At 39.2% G+C, this 20,441-nt stretch overlaps 1 protein-coding gene across 17 annotated transcripts in view; it reads left to right on the forward strand.

The window, feature by feature from the left end:
• anks1b (ankyrin repeat and sterile alpha motif domain containing 1B) overlaps positions 1 to 20,441 on the forward strand; it is a 455,240-nt gene that overhangs the window by 331,122 nt on the left and 103,677 nt on the right. For all 17 annotated transcript variants that reach the window (XM_007907724.2, XM_007907725.2, XM_007907728.2 and 14 more), the window contains one exon: positions 3,811 to 3,979. In XM_007907724.2, coding sequence (XP_007905915.1) covers positions 3,811 to 3,979 — 169 coding nt within the window. The remainder of the gene's footprint in view (positions 1 to 3,810; positions 3,980 to 20,441) is intronic.

Genomic DNA, 20,441 nt, shown 5'->3' on the forward strand with positions numbered 1-20,441 from the left:
GTGCAAGGTTATCTCCCAGATAACAATCACTTCAAGATTTCCTCACATTGTGAGGGAAAGCAGCTGACGATCAATATTTGTCATGGTTGCAATAATAATAATTTCTTGCATGTGTTATGTGAAGTGCTTTATCACATCATCAAGGTATCTCAAAGTGTTTCACAGGATTTACAATAGAATGGCTGTATTTTGTAGGCATTTGCACACAGCAATGTCCCACAAACAGCCGTGAGGTGAATCACTAATTTTATTTCGAGGATTTTGGCCAAGACACAGAGAGAAACACTTCTCTTTTTGAATACAGTAGTACCATGGGATTTTTAGCATCCACCTGAGCAGTTTAATGTCATGTCTGAAAGATGGCATCTCTGACAATGTGAAGTCCTCTCCATCATTGCAACAAGTTCAAACTACTGATGTGGGGATTGAACTCACTTCTGGTTTAGAGTCAAGAGTGCTTCCAACTGAGCCAGGTTGCATTCTTAAAACCAACCAATGTTATAACATGCTATTTTGAAAAATTCTTAGTCATTTTAATTTGGAAACCAGTTATCTGGAAAACTGGTTTGCAAATTAAAACTGAATTTAATTTTTACCAAAATTCCATGCCATTATAAATTTTAAACCAATGGTTTTAAGACTAAGATTGAGCTTAGTGCCTCTGGACCTGCTCAGCGGTGTAGTTGGCATTGGTAACTTAATAGAAATGAGGGAATTCAATCCAAGTCTCACTCTGCTTTACTTTGGTGCAAATGAAACAACTGGTGTACAGCTGTATTGAAAGGTGCCATACAAATGTAATATTGTTGTTGTTGTATTGCAGTACATTTTGTGGTAAATTCTATCACATCCATTTAATTGAATCCCATTTTTTTATTCAAACCAAATATCATTTGCTCACTTTCAAGGGATGGAATACAGATAGATGGAATCTATCGAACAATGAACATCTTGCTTTATTCATGTGTTATAAATGCAAAGTGTGACTGCACAAGGGCATGTTATGTGTACCTGAATAAATGAAGAGTTTTATTTGTTGGTCGGAAGTTGGTCATTTTGGCTTCCTGCACGAAAACATGGCCAACATCTGGGTCTTCGTGTTGCCGCCACTGTACATTTTAAATATCAAAAATTACAGGAAAAATGTGTACAAATTTACAGCTTTATACTAAGGATTCTGTTTAGCTCACACCCCAATTTTGTTCCAAGCAATTCTAAGTGCAAAAGCATTCTTTGTAGTAAAGATGAATCCTGAAAAATATTAATTTATTTCATTCATTTAACTTTAAAAACTCATCTCTACGAAAAAAAACTTTTAATCATTTTTATACAACTTGCCATGAAGCTTCAGACTCAGATTGATCATGGCACCACCTCCAGAAATGCTCAAGACCATTTCTTGTGCATGATATGTGAGTGTAGCATATTGCATTACCAGAATTGCACCAGATTCTAACACTCCAGAAAGACCCACTAAAAATAGCTGAACATCAAACTTATAAATTGTTAAATGCAATACAAATTACATGTACGCATTAAATCAATGATACCATACAGTATGGGGAGCCTGATTTGCAATATTCTTGAAGGATTTGTAAATAGAGGATATGGAAATCTACTCTGATTCTGAGTTCCTGCCAGATTCTAGGAGCTTAATTTGGGAACAATCTGGAAGTAAAAACTCATTGGCATCTGAGTGGAGTTCCAGAGAGGTGTGCCTCTGTATCTGTGGGATTTATATTTATAAATCTTTTTTGAAAATATTGCCAATTACACCCAATCAGAACATGTCAAAGTGGATGCTGCATACAAAATAACTAACACATATTGTGGCCATCATATCTTCAATTGTGCTTGTGAGCTGTCTGAAATGCTGTATACTATCCAGCGCCTTGGGACATCGTCCCAACGTGAAAGGTGCTAGACAAATATAATGTTGTTGTTGTTCACCAGCAATGCTTGGCAGGCTATTTGATGTAACAAAAGATCCTCAACATGGATTTACTTCCCCTGGTTTATTGTAAGAATAATAATGCCATCAAAATTAAAGAGGGATATTTGATTACATCATTACTTCAGCAACAGGTGTTGGCTGTGGAAACATCAGCAGCTTTAGTGACAGACCCCCGCTCACTATGGTCCAGCATTAGTCCAGCTTGTTAAATGTAATGGCCATATATTCCATTATATATGTGTGGAGTCCTGTAGCTCAGTGGTTAGAGCACTCGCTTTGCAAGTGAGAGACCTGAGTTCAATTCCAGGCAGGGCGAAACCTTGGGCAAGTTTCCTTACTCCACACGCCTAATAATAATCCATCCTAAAACCAAAAACAATAATAAATTGGTCATTTTCAATCTACGACTGTTTGTGGGACATTGCTGTGCGCAATTGGCTGCCGCGTTCGCCCACAAATATACAGTCAATTCACTTTGCAGTATGTTCTGTGAAGCGCTTTGGGACGTCCTCCCGACGTGAAAAGCGCTATATCAAATGCAAGGATTATTATTATTATTATTATTATTCACACTGTAAAGGTTGTACATTGTTTAATAACCCCGTTTAGAATTTACAGGCAAGTTGGGGAAGAAATATAATTACAACATGTATTTTCCATTAATTCTTTGAATATTCTCTGGAAATTTAACAAGCGAAAGATGAAAGAAATTATTTAGAGCTAATTTTTTTTAACAAAAAATGCTTTTGGTTTCCCTTTGAATTAAACAATTTTTCAAACACACCTCTGAGGTTTTGGATCTTTTGTTGACTGAAAAATACTACTTAATTCAACCAGAGGATTGTGCTGCTAAGCATGCTGCACTGAGTTCAGGTCTCTTTCTGCTTTATTTATTTGTTTGTTTTTTCTTGTAATCTTTGATTAGCATGGTTGGTTACCTCTTCATTTTGCTGTTACAACAACATTTGAATTACTTTCTGTAAGCATTAAGACGTTTATTGAAAAACTGATGAGAAACCAATCTGAATAATCTGAAGTGTTTTCGATCAATACATACTGACTCACAAAGTTGTTGCAATTAAAAAATCCATAAAACAGAAATAAGAAAGATCACATTCAAACCACCTGAATAACATAACAGAAACAACATTTAAGAGAACACCAGCCACTTTATTAAGTAAATAAGTAAATAAAGGAGTAAATCTTTCGAAATATTTTTACGAAACTATGAACAATGGTAATGCACCTGGTAATATACTGTGATAGTGCACTGTGGTAATGCACCATGAGAGTGACTATGGTGATGATGCATATTGAGGCATTGGCATGTCATTCAGGGCCCTGAGTCGTGCACCATAGTAGTTGCACCAAGGTGGTGCACCGTGGTGATGCTTCTGGCAGTGTGCAATGATTGCATCATGAGCATGCACTGTGACATTTCAGGGTGCAGCATATTGGAGCATTGGCATGTGAGTGAGGGAAATAGGTTCTTTTGTCCAGAACCAGTGGGTTCCTGATCTCAGCTGCAGACAGGAGTCGAATGGATGGTAAGCTATCACCAGGGGAAAGAGTACATCAAATGGGGAATCTCCATTTGCCCTTTGATCTGTGCTTCCTCGCAATTAGCTAAGCATGACATTTTCAGTGATCTGGGAGCAGGCTTCTTGCTCTTTTGGAAATCGAGAACAAATGGGAGGGAAAGAGGCTGTGTGCTTTCACAGTTAATCTCAGTTAAAACACACATACTATATTGTATTTGTAATGTGAATTTATTACCAGATTAGTTACAGATAAATTTCAAAGGAAAGGTTTGGAGATGTACTAATGACTATTGTCATTTTCTTTTTTTTGTTCAGCCCAAACAACGTACTTCACTGATTTCCTCGCTGGAGGTATATAGGCCAAGACATATGTATGATCAGTCAGAAGTCAGTTCATCTGCTGGATATGCCAGCTTTAATACCACGCCTCCTGTCAGTCCTGCCAATTACTCCATTGGATCTATAGAGGGCAATGACTTAATGGGTAAGACAACACTTAACTGAATTACACGTTATAGTTGATTAGTGTTTTGTTTCTCCCTCAAAATGAAGATTGCATAACCAGCAAAGATGTATTTTTGTGTTTTTTTTTACAGTTAGGTGTTTCTTTTTGATAGCAAATTCCAAAAAATTTAATTTTCCTTTCTTTAAGGGTTTGATAAATTGGTCAATAAATTGAAAAAACTCAGAATAAATCAGTGCAAATGGACACTTAGAGATTGTAAACTATGTCTTTATAGATATTGAACAATTTCTAGAAGCTGACTAATGTATATACAGTTTAGGGCTTCATGCCGTCTTTCAAGTTACAATGATTAGATGTGCATCAGCAGTTGCATCTGTACAGCAGTGTATTAACTTGTCCATGGTACTTTAAGTTAGAGCAACAACACAAATAATAATAATAATAATTCTTGCATTTGAGGACGCCATACCTTTAAATCTGCTAATTGACACTGGTTGGAGAAGTGGAAAGTGCTGAGAGTGGGCAACTTTTATTTTTTGTTTAGTTAGTAAAAAGGTTTGGTTGTATGCTGAGAGTGTGTATATATGTTGATGAAAACGAAAGTGCCAATTGCATTAGCATTACTGGTGCATAGTAACCTGGCAACAATTTCAATAGACAATAGCAGGAATAGACAGTCCGTCTATCTGGCCTCCAGTATCCTACAGGATTCGTTGGATAACTCTGTGGTATTGCTAAACCTTACAAACTCCTTTTAGCTTTTCATATATTATAAACCTAACCCAATTTGGAGAGGGACTGAGGGAAAAATAGAGGACGCCATACCTTTAAGAAATGTTGGACTGAATTCCAACAAGCAGGAAATGGTCCTCTTTGAATTTATATTCTGTCACTGTCTACATCAGTCACACTATGAGAGAAACCAATCTCAGCACAATACTCTACCGAATTAGATTGCAGACTTCATACTGAACATTATTTCTGTTTTTTTTGCTATGATTTAGAAATTGCACAAATGGTGCCATAGGGTGGAAATTGACCCCATGAAAATATATATTAAAAATGTCCTCATTCCTCCATTGCTCAATCCTGTGCCAGTAAGGATTTGAAGAGCTCTTGTGACTTTTAGAAAAAGTGTAGTGGGTTCCTGGGAAGAAGATCAAGGACTCCAGTTCAAAATTTCTCTAAGGGAATATTATTGCCTTAGAATTGTGTTCCCTTTTGTGGGTGGATCTTCTTTTGAAAGTTAGTGACTACTTTATGTAATGTTGAGTTATTTGTTTATTAATTCTTATTGTTATGGTATGGAATGCACTGCCTGAAAGGTTAGTAGCTCTTTCAGAGCACAGGCATGATGGGCAGAATGGCCTCCTTCCATTCTGTAAAATTCTATGCTGCTATGATTTCCTTATTTATATTTTCCTTATATTTTCTAGTGGAACATAAAATGAGAAAAAGCTGTTTGGCTCTTTAGGCATGCACTTTGTTCTGCTTAACCTCTGCCATTGACAACTTTCATCTTATAATGATCTTCTTAAAGAACTTGTCTTTAATGAGATGCTCTGTATTCCATTTGCTTCAATCCCTGTCTTGTGACATCAGGAGCTTGTAAGCTGTTAAATGCTCCTTTTTTCAGAGCTACCACATTTCGACTTGCTGCTAGCAGGAAGTTAAACCACCCAATCATTGAATATCAGTATAATTAAGTGCCTGAGGGTTACATGTTGTGATATTTTAGAGATGATTTTACAGAATGAAATACATCACATAGAATGTGGCCAAAGTTGAGAGCACCAAATGGCTGTATTATCAGTGCCTTGGGACGTCCTCCTGACGTGAAAGGCGCTATACAATTGCAATCTTGTTGTTGTTGTATTATGAATAGATTGACTCCAATACTCAGCTACAATATAGGGAAAGCTGAAAAGGGCTTTGAGCCATGGTTTCAAGGAATAACTGTAACCACTAAAAGTTGTACAGTCAGTTACCTCATGAAAATAAACAAGGAATATATGCCTAGTTCAGGATGAAAGGTTCCTGTTTTGACTCCTACTATTTGGCAGTCATCACACAGATCCTTTTTTTGGGCATTACAGACTGGCAGCATATTCAGGGAATTGAAGCCCATATGGTCAATGTGTGCTGCTGAATTGATGGGCACCACCTAACTCCACATGGATACAGTGAACCACTGCCAAATTTGGAAATTGGGACAGGGACAAAAATTTGATTGTGCCAACATTTTCTTTGCGCTCTTGGAGTGTGAATACACCTCCCAGCCCAGTGGAACAGTGCAACTGCCACATGCTGAATAAGGATAATAATCTTTCCATTTGTTATAGCAGCTCATTGCATTGTTGCAACACCTTAAAAACGTTTCATAGGATTTTCAATGCAAAGTGTAGCACAGTGTATTTTCATACAGCAATGTCCTACAAATAGCCGTGGAGTGAATGACTATTTTAAAAAGGGAATTATTGGCCAGGATACCATAAGAAACTCCCTTCTTTTTCAAATCGTACCATGGGTTCTTTAACTTCTGCTTGAACAGGCAAATGAACTGCAGTTTAACATCTCATCTGAAGGATGGCAGCTCCAACAATGCATTTTTTAACAACACAATAATGTGCAAAATCAAAGTCCTGTATTTGAGGCCCTTTTACATTACCCCTATGTCACAGCTGAGCATTGGAGTAGTTCATCTATTCATAATACAGGGATGGTAAAACCTGAAGTTGGGGCCAATACCTCCACTACCTATACCGTGATTATGAAAGTTGATTTTAGGACTGATGCTGTTAAATCTTCCATTACATAAAGTGTAACTTGTTATGGTCACCCCTTTGTTTTTTATGCCTGTCTGTTGTTTAGAATGTGTTCTGTAGGGTTTATGTGTTCACTGGAAGCATTGGCCAGGCTGAGTAGCCCTTTGGATGCATCTTTTATGTATTTAGAGTTGTTTCTGATACATCCTATGCCATCAAGTTTGACTCTAGTGTTGATTGCAACAGTTTGGCGGGGTAACTGACTATCTATAATTTGCATAAGTGGACAGGAAGGTGTGCTGTTTCCGTATTGGATCACTTAAAGGGTGATTTTGATTGGACCATAAAAAAGACACCAATTACATCAAGTAATTGGTGCACTATGATTACGATTGGGTACCCTAATTCAGGAAGGGGCTCAATGCCCATAAAGGAACGAGCACCATGTGCTCAGAGTTGCCATTTTCTATCCGAAGACATCAAAAGGTACGTGCCCTGACTGTTAATGAGTAGTCAGAAATTGGTTTTTCGTGCACTTTACATTAACTTCACTACAAGTAGCTGCTAACCTGTTTAGTTTAAGTGTGATTGGTGTTTGTTATTTCATAGTTGTGTTTGTTGATATTTATTGAGTCATTTAAGATTGAATGCCAAGGGTTGTGGATTTCATCGAAACTACAATAAAATTCCATTGATTTGACTTAACCGTGCTTTCTAAAGCTTTCTGTATGAATCAAAAAAGGAGGGAATGCACAGACAGGTTGAGCCTACATCACAGTCTGTTTAGAATATAATAATAATAATAATAATAGTAATCCTTGCATTTGATATAGCGCTTTTCACGTCTTCTGGAAGTCTCAATAAAATAATAAAATAATAGAAAAAAGACAGAAAATGTAATAATAATCCTTGCATTTGATATAGCGCTTTTCACGTCTTCTGGAAGTCTCAATAAAATAATAGAATAAAAAAGACAGAAAATGTAAGCTGCCCAATTTGCTTTCATTTAAGTAGCAATTGATAGTACCTGTCATCGTAGAAGAACTCATTAGTCAAGTGACACGTAGTTATATTCGGAGTTAGTTTATATTATAACGCTGATTCGGAGGACGGATCGTGGACAGCGCGGGGAGGAGCCGAGGTCTAGCCAAGTGTTTAAAGCCTGACCGAGATAAGCCGTCCTCCGCTGAGGCATCTGTAGAAACGTCACTAGTCACTAGTGACATCACAGTATTTGTCACACCCAAAGACCAACGACTAACCACAATGAGTGCCCTCCCCCCTCTGCGCCACCTCTCGCCCCCACAGCCTCCTGCAGGCTGGCAATGTCTCACTAACCTGCTGCCTCCCGTCTCAGCATGCACATCTTGGCTGCCGCCCCTGACCCAAGCTGGCCCTCCCTCAAAAGGCCCATCCCCCTGATAACTCCACATTGGCCTTCAAAACATCCGCTCCATCTGCAACAAGACCCTGGCCATCAATGCTCTCATCCTTGATGAAAACATTGACATTATAGCCCTCACTGAAATCTGGATCACCCCAGGTGACACCTTCCCCCTCACTGAGGCCACACCACCCGGCTACAACTATCACCATGTCCCACGCCCCAACCGCCGTGGCGGCGTCATGGCCATCATATCCAGGGCGTTACTTGCCCTATCCTCCTACTCCACTGGCTCATTCCCCTCTTTCAAACACCTTACCCTCTGCCATCCCTCCCACCTCTCTCTAAAAATCCTCCTAATTTACCGCCCCCCAAAATTCTCCCCCATCTTTATCTTTGATATCTCCACCTCCTTGCTTCCCTCTGAGGCCTCTGCTCTGACCGCCTCATCATCCTAAGCAACTTCAACCTCCATTTCATCCCCTCCTGCTCTACCACTCTCAACCTCAACCTCTCCCTCCACATCCACTCTGCTCCCACACCCATGGTCACCTGCGCAATCTGGTGATCACCTGCTCAATCTCAGAGTCTCGGATGTCATCATCACTGACAAGGTCATCTCTGACCACCATTTCATCTCCCTCAACGCCCATATACCTCTCCCCACTGTCTCCAAACCTACCACCATCTCCTATTGCCCATGGAAGAAGATCCTTCACAATCCCTCTCTGCTGCACTGGAGTCCTCTGAACTCCTTTCCTTCTGGCCAACCTCTCGCACCAATCCACTCGGTGCGCTTCCTCTTCTCCACAGCACCCTCTCCACCACACTCGACGCCCTTGCCCCCCTCACCTCCCGAACTGCCTCCTATTCCCGATCCTCACCCTGGTTCACCAGTCACTTCCACTCGCTTAAGGGCCAGGTACGGGCTGCCGAACCACCTGGCTCAAATCTGGCCTAACGGTCCACTGTCACATCTGGCTGGACCTCATCAAAACTCCCTACCACTCCTCTCTCGCCTCGGCCAAATCGTCTTTCTATTCCAGGTTAATCCTGGAGACGAAGGGCAACTCCAGGCTCCTGTTCTCCACCACTTACTGGCTCCTCCGCTCTCCCCGCCACGCCTCGCAGATTCTTTCCTCTGACTCCCACTGCGAGAAAATACTGGACTTCCTCGAATCCAAAATCGAGGAATCCGCCCAGCTGCCACTGCCCCACCAACTTCCACCCCCTCCCTACCCCTCGCCCACACTAAGACAACTACCCATCCCTCCTTCCACACCTTTGAACCTGTCACCCCTTCCTCTGTCTTCACCACCATATCCTCCATGAAGCCCACCACCTGCTCCCTGGCCCTCTCCTTAAATCCCAGCTCCCCCTCCTTTCCCCACTACTCGCCAACATCATCAACCTCTCCCTGTCATCTGGCACTGTTCCGTCCCCCCTCAAAAGAGCCACTATCACCCCCAACTTGAAGAAACCTTCCCTTGACTCATCGCAGCTATCTAGCTACTGCCCATCTCAAACCTCCCTTTCCTATTCAAGGTCCTTGAGAGTGCCGTTGCCTTCCAGCTTCCTCTTCTCTTCTCCTCCCACTCCCTCCATGAACCCCTCCAATCAGGTTTCCGTGCTGTCCACAGCACTCTGGTCAAGGTCACAAACGACATCCTACCATGTGCAACCAGGGCTCCCTCAGCCTCCTCATCTTCCTTGACCTCTCCGCTGCTTTTAACACTGTGGACCATTCAATCCTCCTCCAGCGCCTCTCCTCCCACCTCAACCTTCAAGGTTTTGTCCTTGACTGGTTTAGGTCTTACCTTTCACACCCCTCCATTTCGTCACAGCAAATGGCTTCTCCTCCAGCCCCTTCCTGATTGGCTCTTGCCAGCGCCTCCGGGCACTGGCAGCATCAGCATCCACCTCACTAAGCCAGTTAGGAACCTGGGGTCTTGTTTGACCCTGAACTGTCCTTAAATGTAATTTTGTTGTTGTTGTCATAGGGACTTGCATTCATTGATGAGGATTGAACACAGAGGGCACCCAGTACACTCTGCGAGGCATATCGTGGGTGTACATATAGGGGTGTAGAACCATCTCAAACTAATGGATGGCTTTCCAGAAAGGGAGTTTGAGGCCAGGACACTGGAAATAGTATGATGCTGTAACAGGAAGACAGCAGATTATTCTGGAAGGATGAGATCAAATAGATCAAAGAGTCATCTTCATCTATATCTTCTGATCTGTTTTACAATAATAAAATGCAATAGTTACAATAGTGTATTACAATAGTTACAATCGTGTATTATCGCTGAATCCTATTAACCTAAACAAATTATTATGCTTTTTTTCAAATGAATCGCTACTAACTTTACCAAAATAATTACAGTGTGATTAGTTTGTGATAAAAACTTGTTAAAATACATATTTTTGAAGCTTTTTTTTTAAATGATCTAATTGTTATTTTAGAAATGTCACATTAGGAGGATTACTTTATTAAATTTGTATTCTCGACAGACACAAGCTTCTCCCATTTAGCAGGGAAAATACTGTTTGCTGTCATGGCAATAATGTGAATGATGAATAATTTCAAAGAAAATGGGGAATAAATAACTTAGTTGTGTTATAGCTGGATGATATTGAAATAGCATGCAATGAAACACATTCTTGTAATATTTCTTGTTTGAAGTGTGCACCATGAGACCAAATATATTGAATATTATCCTCCAGGTGTCATGTATGTTTAAGGTGAGCTCAGACTGTGGCATTTACTCCTGCCATTGCAGCCCATCTTGTCCTGTTGAAAGGCTCAGTGTGATTTCGTAGGCGTTGAATGATGCTGGAAGAGTTCCATTATGAGCTCTCTGCTGGTACAGTGAAGCTGTATGAATAATATGACAGTGTGAGGCAGATTGCTTATGTAGCTGACGCACGCAGGAAACATACTTTAGCTCTGTTCAGCCTGGCACCGCCACACCTGGAGGGCTTACATTGCATGATCACTAAATGTGCAGGTCCACTTTCAAGCACTAGCTCTTAGTTGAAAATCTTGCTCCAAACAGAGTTAATGAACTGATACCCTACTCTTTATCATGAATGCTGGGTGGTAATTTGTCAGCAGTGAACACAAAAGTAGAGAACTGTTTTCCACAGGATAGGATTTGTTCTTGTTCTGTGTTATTAATTTTATGACACCAGCTGTACTGTTTCCAAGGAAACAAGCAATGTGGAATCAATGGGCGTATTGCTTTGCATTTGTCTGTGAAGAAAGTTGAAAAGGAGGCTTTAAATGATCTTCTTAATAAAAGAAAATGTGACAAAAGTATAATTCCATAGTTAATTATATTATATAATGTAATCTAGAGCCACCTGAGACATCATATATTTGCGGTAATATCCATTATTAATAACATTGCATTTTTGAACGTATTTAACCAAATGTATTTGCACATCTCATTTACATTTATGCCCTGCAGGAAGAGTTATCTTTGGTTATCTTACCAGGGAATAGTGCCATGGATTTCATAACATCCACCAGTTGATGTTTCAATTTGACATCTTATCTGATGGATTGTTCTCCCTATAGTGTCTCATTAACACTGCATCCGGGAGAGTGCTAGATTGAGACAGAAACTTAAATTCACCATTTGAGGCTAAAACCCAGAATTTTAGCATTTAAAAGAATCCCAGCTCATCCACAGGCATTCCTTTTCTGAGATACTGGCTTTGCTTTGTGCTAAATTAATTATAGCAGGCACTATTCATCCATTACGTGCTCCTATTCATACTGTTGCTCACTGCAGTTTCAGCTGAATGTCTGTAGAGTAATTACTCTTTGACAAATATTTGATTTTGTAGTCTGTTGTAAAGTCTCTCAAAGTTAAAGTCAAGGCAGAACAGTAATGATTCCAGTGTTGAACTAATCTTTCTTAAAAAAATCCTTGAATGAATATAGTTGTTGATGTCCCAAAGTGCTTTGCAGGATTCACTGTAAAGTGTAATGAATGCTTCAGTTTAATCCTTCATCTGAGGGAGGGCCCCTCCTACAATATAGTATTCCTCTAGCACTGTATTAGTGTCAGCCTAGACTGTGAGTTCAAACTATCGATGTGGGTCTTGAATACCCACAAACACCTGGTTCAGAGACAGGAGTGCGACCAACTGAGCCAAGCTAAGGCTATGTAAACATGGTAAGGTATTGCAAGTTAATATATGAATTTGCAGAGTGAGAAAAAAACTTAAGTACATTTAGCTAACTCATGCAGTTATGATGTTGCCTAAAGTATGACAGTTGACCTAGACTAAGATGAATAATAATAATGTTCAGGAAACTTGTTCTGATGGAAGTGCACAATCAATCTATTGGACCAGTCAAAGTGCTGCCTGGGATTGTTCATTTGTCTGCCTGATTCAGTGTCCCAGAGGAAGTAATTTTACTGTACTGTATGCTGTAATCATAACTTTATTCTGCTATCATGATCATTTGAATCTATTAAAGACCCTACTGTTTTCTGAAGAGAAATTAAACAAAATACTTTTTCCAGATGACTCACCATTTTTAACTTGTGGTTTATTGCTGCATTCTTTAATCCATTTAGCAGCCCAAAAAGAACTGACAAGATACTACATGAGTTGAGGTTGAGTCAGGGGGAATGATGCAACTCTCAGCCCTAAGAACTATATCTTCCATGTTACGTTCCAGGGGGATGTACAATCGAAAGCAATGGCATTCATAAAATATACATGAGAGTGATGTTGAGCCAAGAATTTTTCGACCGCAACTCACAAGTGGTGTATTTTCATACATTGTTGCCCTGCCCATACTTTTTTTTATTCATTTCTTTTCCATTAAACTGATGATATTATTGAAAACCATTGGTGAGTAACCAAGGTCCGTTGTGTAGTATGCCTCAAAGCTGATTAGAGATAGTCAAAGCTTGAAACCCTTCAGATTATAGGAGGGAGGGAAGGCAATCGACAGTCTTAAGATCATGGGAAAGAATGCATTGAGTTTCAGAAAACAACAACAAATTACATTTGTATAGTGCATTTCGCGTCAGGAGATATCCTGATCAGGAGGGGTGGAGGGAGGGGAAGGGTAGGAGGCAAGGAAGGGGGATAGGCAGAGGGACTGTGGGATGGCGTTCTAGAAGGTGATGGCAGAGAGCGGAGGGAGTGGACAGGTTGGTAGAGGGTTAGGAGGAGGAGCAAGGCTTTGAAGGTGAGGACCAGGATCCTGAACTGTATCCTCTGATTGACGGGGAACCAGTGGAGTCGGGCAAAGATGGGGGGTGATAGAGCCTGGTTTGGGAGAGGACACGGGCTGCAGGGTTCCGGATGATCTGCAGCCTGTGGAGGGAGAAGTTGGGGAGGCCAATAAGCAGGGTTTGCGTAGTTGAGCCTGGATAGAGTAAATGTGTGAATGAGGGTCTTGGCGGCCTGCAGTAAGAGACAGTGGCAGAGATAGGCAATGTTGCGGAGGTGCGGAATGGTGGAGCAGGTCAGACACTGTGATATGGCTTGATTTCAACACAAAGCTGTACAAAGGAAGAGGAATGTGTAAAGGGTTGTAGTGGAACCTTGAAAGAAGCAAGAGAGGAATGTTTAGAAATTTGTGCTGTGGATAAGGATTATCCAAGACAAGGTTGGTTATTTTAGTTGATGAAGGGGTCTTATTTCATTACTGCAGGCCGCCGAGACCCTCATTCACAGGTTGTAGTGTGTTAATGAAGTAGTTTACATATTTGTTGTGAAAGTATTAAAGTTGCTGACTAGTATAAGTGGCAATAACTATCAGATGCTTTAAAGAACTTCAGAAACCATAAAGTTACTCTGTTGGTCAAGAATTACTTTTACCTGAATTACAAATCACGATCTAATTTTGGAACAACATTGGAGCTTCTCCTATCAACATTGTTGAATAAATATTCTAAAACTATTTGACCAAGGGGAGGAAGGAAAGCACTCCAATCCTTACCAGGATGGGAGTAGACGTTTGGGCAGTAAAGTAATATATTTTTAATTGAATATGAAACATTTTTGTATTGACATTTTCCTTGTTCATTTCTTTTTCAACCACGCAAGTATATTCCCTAAACTACCTCCCACTCAGCCAATGCTTACGATTCTAATGTGTGGGAGGGAGTCTTGAACAAAAAGCTCAAACACAATCAATGTTATAAACGTATTACCATTTTTAAAAAAGCTTATTTTTAGTAGGACGACCAGTTGAAAAATGGAATGGCCACTGCGCTCACTTCAAAGTCCTCATACTATTTTGAAAGAATTTCAAGTATTTGGATTTAACAGGAAATCTTTTTAATGTTGCATTTATGTAATGGTAATGAAAATCTGTGCTGCACTTTTGTTAGCTCTATCTTATCAACTCTCCTTCACAGTTTTCAGTATTAAAAACCTATTGAGTGGAAATAGAAGGGATAAAGGCCGTGTGGAGTATAAACATTGGCATGGTCTGGTTGAACCAAACTGCATGTTTCCTTCTATGAAATTCTACATGTTTAATGCTCAAGTGGATTTCTTTTAATAAATATGTCTTGTATTTTAAAGATGTATGCTGTTGGTTACAGCACCTAGTGCATTACATGGTAGAAGGTAGCAGCCTTGGTCTACTCCCTTTGATCTTAGCTCTGCTGCACAGTGAGGCACCAGATTCCACTACCAAGGATGAGTCTATTCTCGGGCACCTTCATTCAAGGGTATTATTGACATTTTTGTAAGTGGCCCTCATCAGCTGGAGATGCATTTGTGTTGAAGGAGGGCGTAAGACTTCATAGGCGGGTGACTACTCTGAATACAAATATAATATTCATTTTTAGAGTAGCTAATTAACCCTTTGAAGAAATGTAGTACAGCATTGCTATAAAATTGCAGAGAGGAAATCAAGGGATAGGATTTGGATGTAAATATGAAGCACTTCCAAACATCTAAGAATAAACTCATTCCAACACAATATTTGATTAATAATCTTGTAGGTAAAGATATCAACATTGGTAAATTTTACAAATGCAAGTATTAACATAATTAGCAATAGTAATACCTATAAAATATGTTTGAGGAAAGTCTTTTGTTAATGTTAAAAGAATGAATACAAAATGTCGACAATATTAATTATAACTTCCAGCAGCTGTGAAATGTCATTATCACTTCCAACTGTAATCGATTTGCATTTCAAACCCATTAGACTTAAACGTGCTAATTGTCAGAACTGTTAGTGTTAATAATTGACACCTATTACCCTTAAAATACTGCTAATAGATGCTGTTGTAGTTATGTTCTTTGCTTCGATGTGGAACAGCAGAGTTCTAGGAGTCAGCATAGCCTAGTTACTAGCACTCTCATGTCTGAGTCAGAAGATTTAAATTCATAAGGTCTTTGCACTCACAGACTAAAATGACACTCCAATAAAGTACTGGGAGCATTACATTGTCGGAAGTGCTGTCCCTCAGATGAGATGCTATACCAATGTCTTATCTGCTTGTTCAGGTTTTTGTTAAAGATCCCATAGTATTTGAAAATAGAAGGGATTTTCTACCGGTGTTCCCCCAAATAGAAATTGGTCATTCATGTCAGGACTGCTTGTGGGACATTGCTGTATGCAAATTATCTGCTGTGTTCACTTTTAAAATGCACTTTACAGTAAATCCTTTAAAGCACTTTGAGACTTCTGATGAGAAAGGCTCTCTATCAAATGCTCCACCATATGATAGACAGGGAGAAGATTTACTTGTCCGGAGGCTGCCACTATTTCTCAGTCTCTGCAGAACGATTGTATTATTGTATTTTTGCACCAGTGGATGCAACACGAATGTTTGAAATGAGTTGTGTGAGTTGTCCAGGCTCGACTGTCTCAACTGATGACGGATGCCATCTTTGTTCTCTGCCCTACTGGCAGCTCTGCTCTACTTGAGCCTGTAATGAATAGCTTTTATTGTTTCTACCTACCTGTTATTTTATTAATATAAGTAAGATTGCAGCTTTGAATGGTAAAATTCAGAAAACTTGATGAATTTTGATTCAAATTACACTGTTAATCCATAATCCAAAAGGTTTTAATTAGTTAATACTGATGAAGGCCTCATTTAAAAAGTTAAAAGTCCATCATAATAGTTCCCTAAGAGACCAGAAAACACATGTTTTTGTGGACGCATTGAAAATGATCCGAAGTTGGCCTAACAATAGCATACTGTACCTATTCGACATAGATTCCATTAAATAGTGATATGTAGCGAGTTATCTTTCCCTTCAGTATCAAATTTGTGTTTTATTTATGACTTGAAACAAATAATCATACATAGAGACAATTGACTGTTTCAACAGCAGTAGATTTGCTTCTTAGTTTTTACATAAGTTAGGACATTGATTTAACATGAACACATCTCAGACGAAACTGGAGATTGGAAGAATTGTTTTAAGTTAGTGGGAAACAATGGGTTGAATTCCACTGGGGGAAGGGGGAGAGGGGCTGTCTGTGAAGAGCAGCAGACCAGAATCGAATAGTAGAGATGCTCGATATTCTGGGATTTACTTGAATGCCTCTGGGATTCTTGGAGTTTTATACAAAACTTTCTTACAGAAGATCAGAAAAACAGAGTAGATTCCCAAACCTTTCTTTCTCCACCCACTTCTAGTGATGCATGCCCCATGTGTCCTGGCCCCTTCTAAGAAACAGTATTTTTGCATAGAACAAGAGTATTTTGTTTTCCTCGGCTAATCATGGAATCTTACAGCACAGATGGAGGCCATTCCGCCCATCGTGCCTGTCCTGGCTCTTTCAAAGAACTACCGACTAGTCTCACTATCCAACTATTCCCGCTGATTTTTTCATTTTTAAGTACTTGTCCAATTCCCTTTTGAAAGCTGCTATCGAATCTGCTTTTACCACCCTTTCAGGCACTGTATTCCAGACCATAACAACTCTCTAGATAAAAAAAATTCTCCTCGTCTCCCCTCTGGCTCTTTTATATATTGCTTAAGACAGAAAGCAACATAAATAGCACAGCATCACACTAATACTGAATAAACTTAGTGCTTTTCATATACCTTTTCCTGGCACTTGGCCTACATTTTATTTTACAACATCGTTAAAAAGTAGCTGCTAATTAACGATAGAAAGATAATATAATAAAAATAAACTTACCATTACATTACATAAAAATACACTTACCTCCTGCTCTGACTTTCTTCCAGTTGCTCTCCATGCAGAGATATGCCAATATAAATATTATGCAATGCTAACATAAATGCTTATACAGTAATATATTAATATAATACAATAATGCCTATTGTACTAACATAAGTTGTTATATAGTAATATATAAGAATAAAGTACTTATAACAGTTACTAACATAAATACTTATATAGTAGAAAAAGAACCCTTAAGTAGGCCTATTTGGTTTTTGCTTTCACTGTACAACTATAGCTAAATAGGAAGACATGGGGAAGGAAATTTTAAACATTAACTTTCACCCAAAGTTCTTCCTGCCACGAAGTCTCACATGTGTGTTGCTGGGTTCTCTCCTAGCCTTGCATTCCATGCATGTGCTCTCAGCCTGCACTCTCTCTCTCGCACACTTCTCAGTATCCTAAATAGCTGTCAATCAGCAAAGGAGTACAAAAACTGGCCAGGGTTAAAAACTACCCAGGGGGTGATCCTAACATGCCCCTTATAACCTCACCGTGCCCCCTCAGTGGGGTGCTCCCCACAGCTTTAAAACCCATGGTGGAGATCACATATGTCCTGTAGAAGTAGTTGGGTTGCATGGGGGGAGTAGTCTTTTCTTGTTTTATTTTGTTCTTCTGTCCAATGAAAACTGGCCAGAACAACATATTTTCCTTTACTTGTTCTCCTTAACTCTGAAGGTAAAATTGTATCTAAGTCTTGGTGTCAACCGGGCACTCTCACAGATTGGAACTCTTAATTCATGGTCTAGGTTGGTCACTTCATAGCTGTCTATGGGACATTCCATCTGCAAATTGGTTGCCATGTCCACTTACAAATCACACAATAAATCCTATGAAACTCTTTGAGACACCCTCCTGACATCAAACTTGTTATACCAAATGTAAGGGTTATTATTTTGCAATATATCAGTATAGTTTAACACAAGAGAGGCAAATGAATTCCGTTTTCTATTTTACCATCTTCTGCGGTGATGAAAGAAGTGCTGCCCCCGATGTGAAGTCAGAATTAGACGTTCCACATGTGGGGATTATTCATATCCTGGTTTCTCCTTTTCCCCCTCCCCCGATGAGTCACCTCAATTTCAATTTGCACAAAATACTACACAAGGTTAGTGTTAATATATTTCTAGAGGCTATCCCTGCCCTAAATATTACCCTGTAATTTTTTTTAAGCACTGCACTGGCTTCAACAGCTATAACTGTAGCTTCAAATTTCCCCATGAAACTTCTGAATACAACTGATGGGATAGGCCCTTTCCAGTTGAGTGAACAAACTATCAGGTTTCCCTCCCCTCAGGTTAGAAAGAATATTCTAGTAAAGCAGAATATTCTAAGCATCAAACCCCCTTATGGAAAACTAATAACATCTTGGAACAGTAAACGATGCGGTTAATTGCCAGAGAACTCTTGACTCTACTCTGTAGCTGGTTGAAAAACAGTCCCTCTGCTATATGGGTACCTGTTAATTTCACATTTACTGTGCATTGCTAAGCTGTTCAATTTTGTTTTTGATAATGCAGCTAAATTACCGATGTAGTACCTGGTCGGAGATGAGTCCCTTGGGTCCTATTACAGTAATTGACATCAGATTAGTTCTGCTTGATCGCAGTCAGCTTGCACCTGAAAAAACATTACTGGTGCCATCAGCTATTTCTGTATTATTTAGGCAGAGCTGTACAAAATGCAGATGGCAACACTGAGAATTCTTTGTTTGACAATGGAAAGGAACCAGAGAACAATGCAGTGTTTTATCACATGATTCATTGTGGTACAATTTTTCATTAGCATGTAAACCACAAAGAAACTGTTTGCCAAGCACTTTGAGAAGAGACGGTCTCATTTATTGGTCATCTGATTGATATACAAGTACAATTATTGTATAACTCATGCAAAATGTCATCCTAGTCAACATGTAATTTCCTGGTATTCTTTTTAATGAAAGGTATAACAAAATAATTTGAAATGAGGATTGAAACATCGCGGCAGCTTTCGATAGTTTGCTTTGCTGGGTTTGCTATACAATGGTAGCTGGTACCAGGAGGTATTGTACATCTATCTGTTGAGGCTTTGGGATATTCATTGCTGTTGTGAGATTGGAATATGCATTATTCTGCTATTAATGTTCTGCAAGCAATAATAATTTATCTTTATAAAACAGAGGAAGTATAATAAGATACAAATCCTGTTTATCAGTCCAAGCAATAAGTAAGCTTGGAATGCGTTTAAAACTTTTGCAAAAATGTTAAAAATAACTCTTGTTTTATTCTTTTGCAAGGATTTTTCAATTTTCCTTCATAGTCTCTGCTGATTCTTTTCTTTTTCAAGTGTTGAATTTGGTAACCAATATTTAGAAATGTATTTAATTTACAAAAGCTGAAGATTAAGGGAGCCTTCCTGATAGCATGTGTTTCCCTGCTTATTATCTTGCTTGTGAATGAGGGGGTTGGTTGAGGAGGTGGACTGGCTGGGTGGGTGGACGTTTCATCTGCAATGTGCAGGTCAGAAAATATATACCTTTGCCTGTCCTTATGTGGGAAATAATTACAATGACATTACAAAAAAAAGTGTATTCACATTGTGGTGACTAATACCTTATCTTTCTAAAGTCCCCTTGATTTTTGAAGTTGTATTCTTCGATTTTTCTCATCTGAAACTTTTGTGTAGCATTTCTGCAAAGCAGAAAATCAGTATATTCAAAATCATAAAATCAGTACATCCAAACCATCCTCAAATTAACTCTTCAGTGACAGTGCAACTCTTCACTGAATTGGAAAATATGTTTTGACAGTTTAATTGACAAGTGATGGTTAAAATTGATTCAAATTAATCTACATATATGGCTATTTAAGTTAAATAGAATAGTCTAGTTTATGAAAGACACTGATTCATTACATTGCATTTCTTTTCTATATTAGTTAATAATAATCCTTGTATTTGATAAATAGTCGAGACATCTCAAAGTGTTTCACAGGATATACCGTAAAGTGGAGTGACCATGTATTTGCAGCCAGGTTGTGCACAGCAATGTCCCACAAACTGCGATGGAGTAAGTAACCAATTTTACAAGTTTATTTGGAGGATTTGTTGGTCATGGCAATGGGAGAAACTTCCTTCTCTTTTTGAATAATGCCA

The sequence above is a fragment of the Callorhinchus milii genome, unplaced genomic scaffold (assembly GCF_018977255.1).
Source record: "Callorhinchus milii isolate IMCB2004 unplaced genomic scaffold, IMCB_Cmil_1.0 Scaffold5, whole genome shotgun sequence".
NCBI lineage: Eukaryota > Metazoa > Chordata > Chondrichthyes > Chimaeriformes > Callorhinchidae > Callorhinchus > Callorhinchus milii.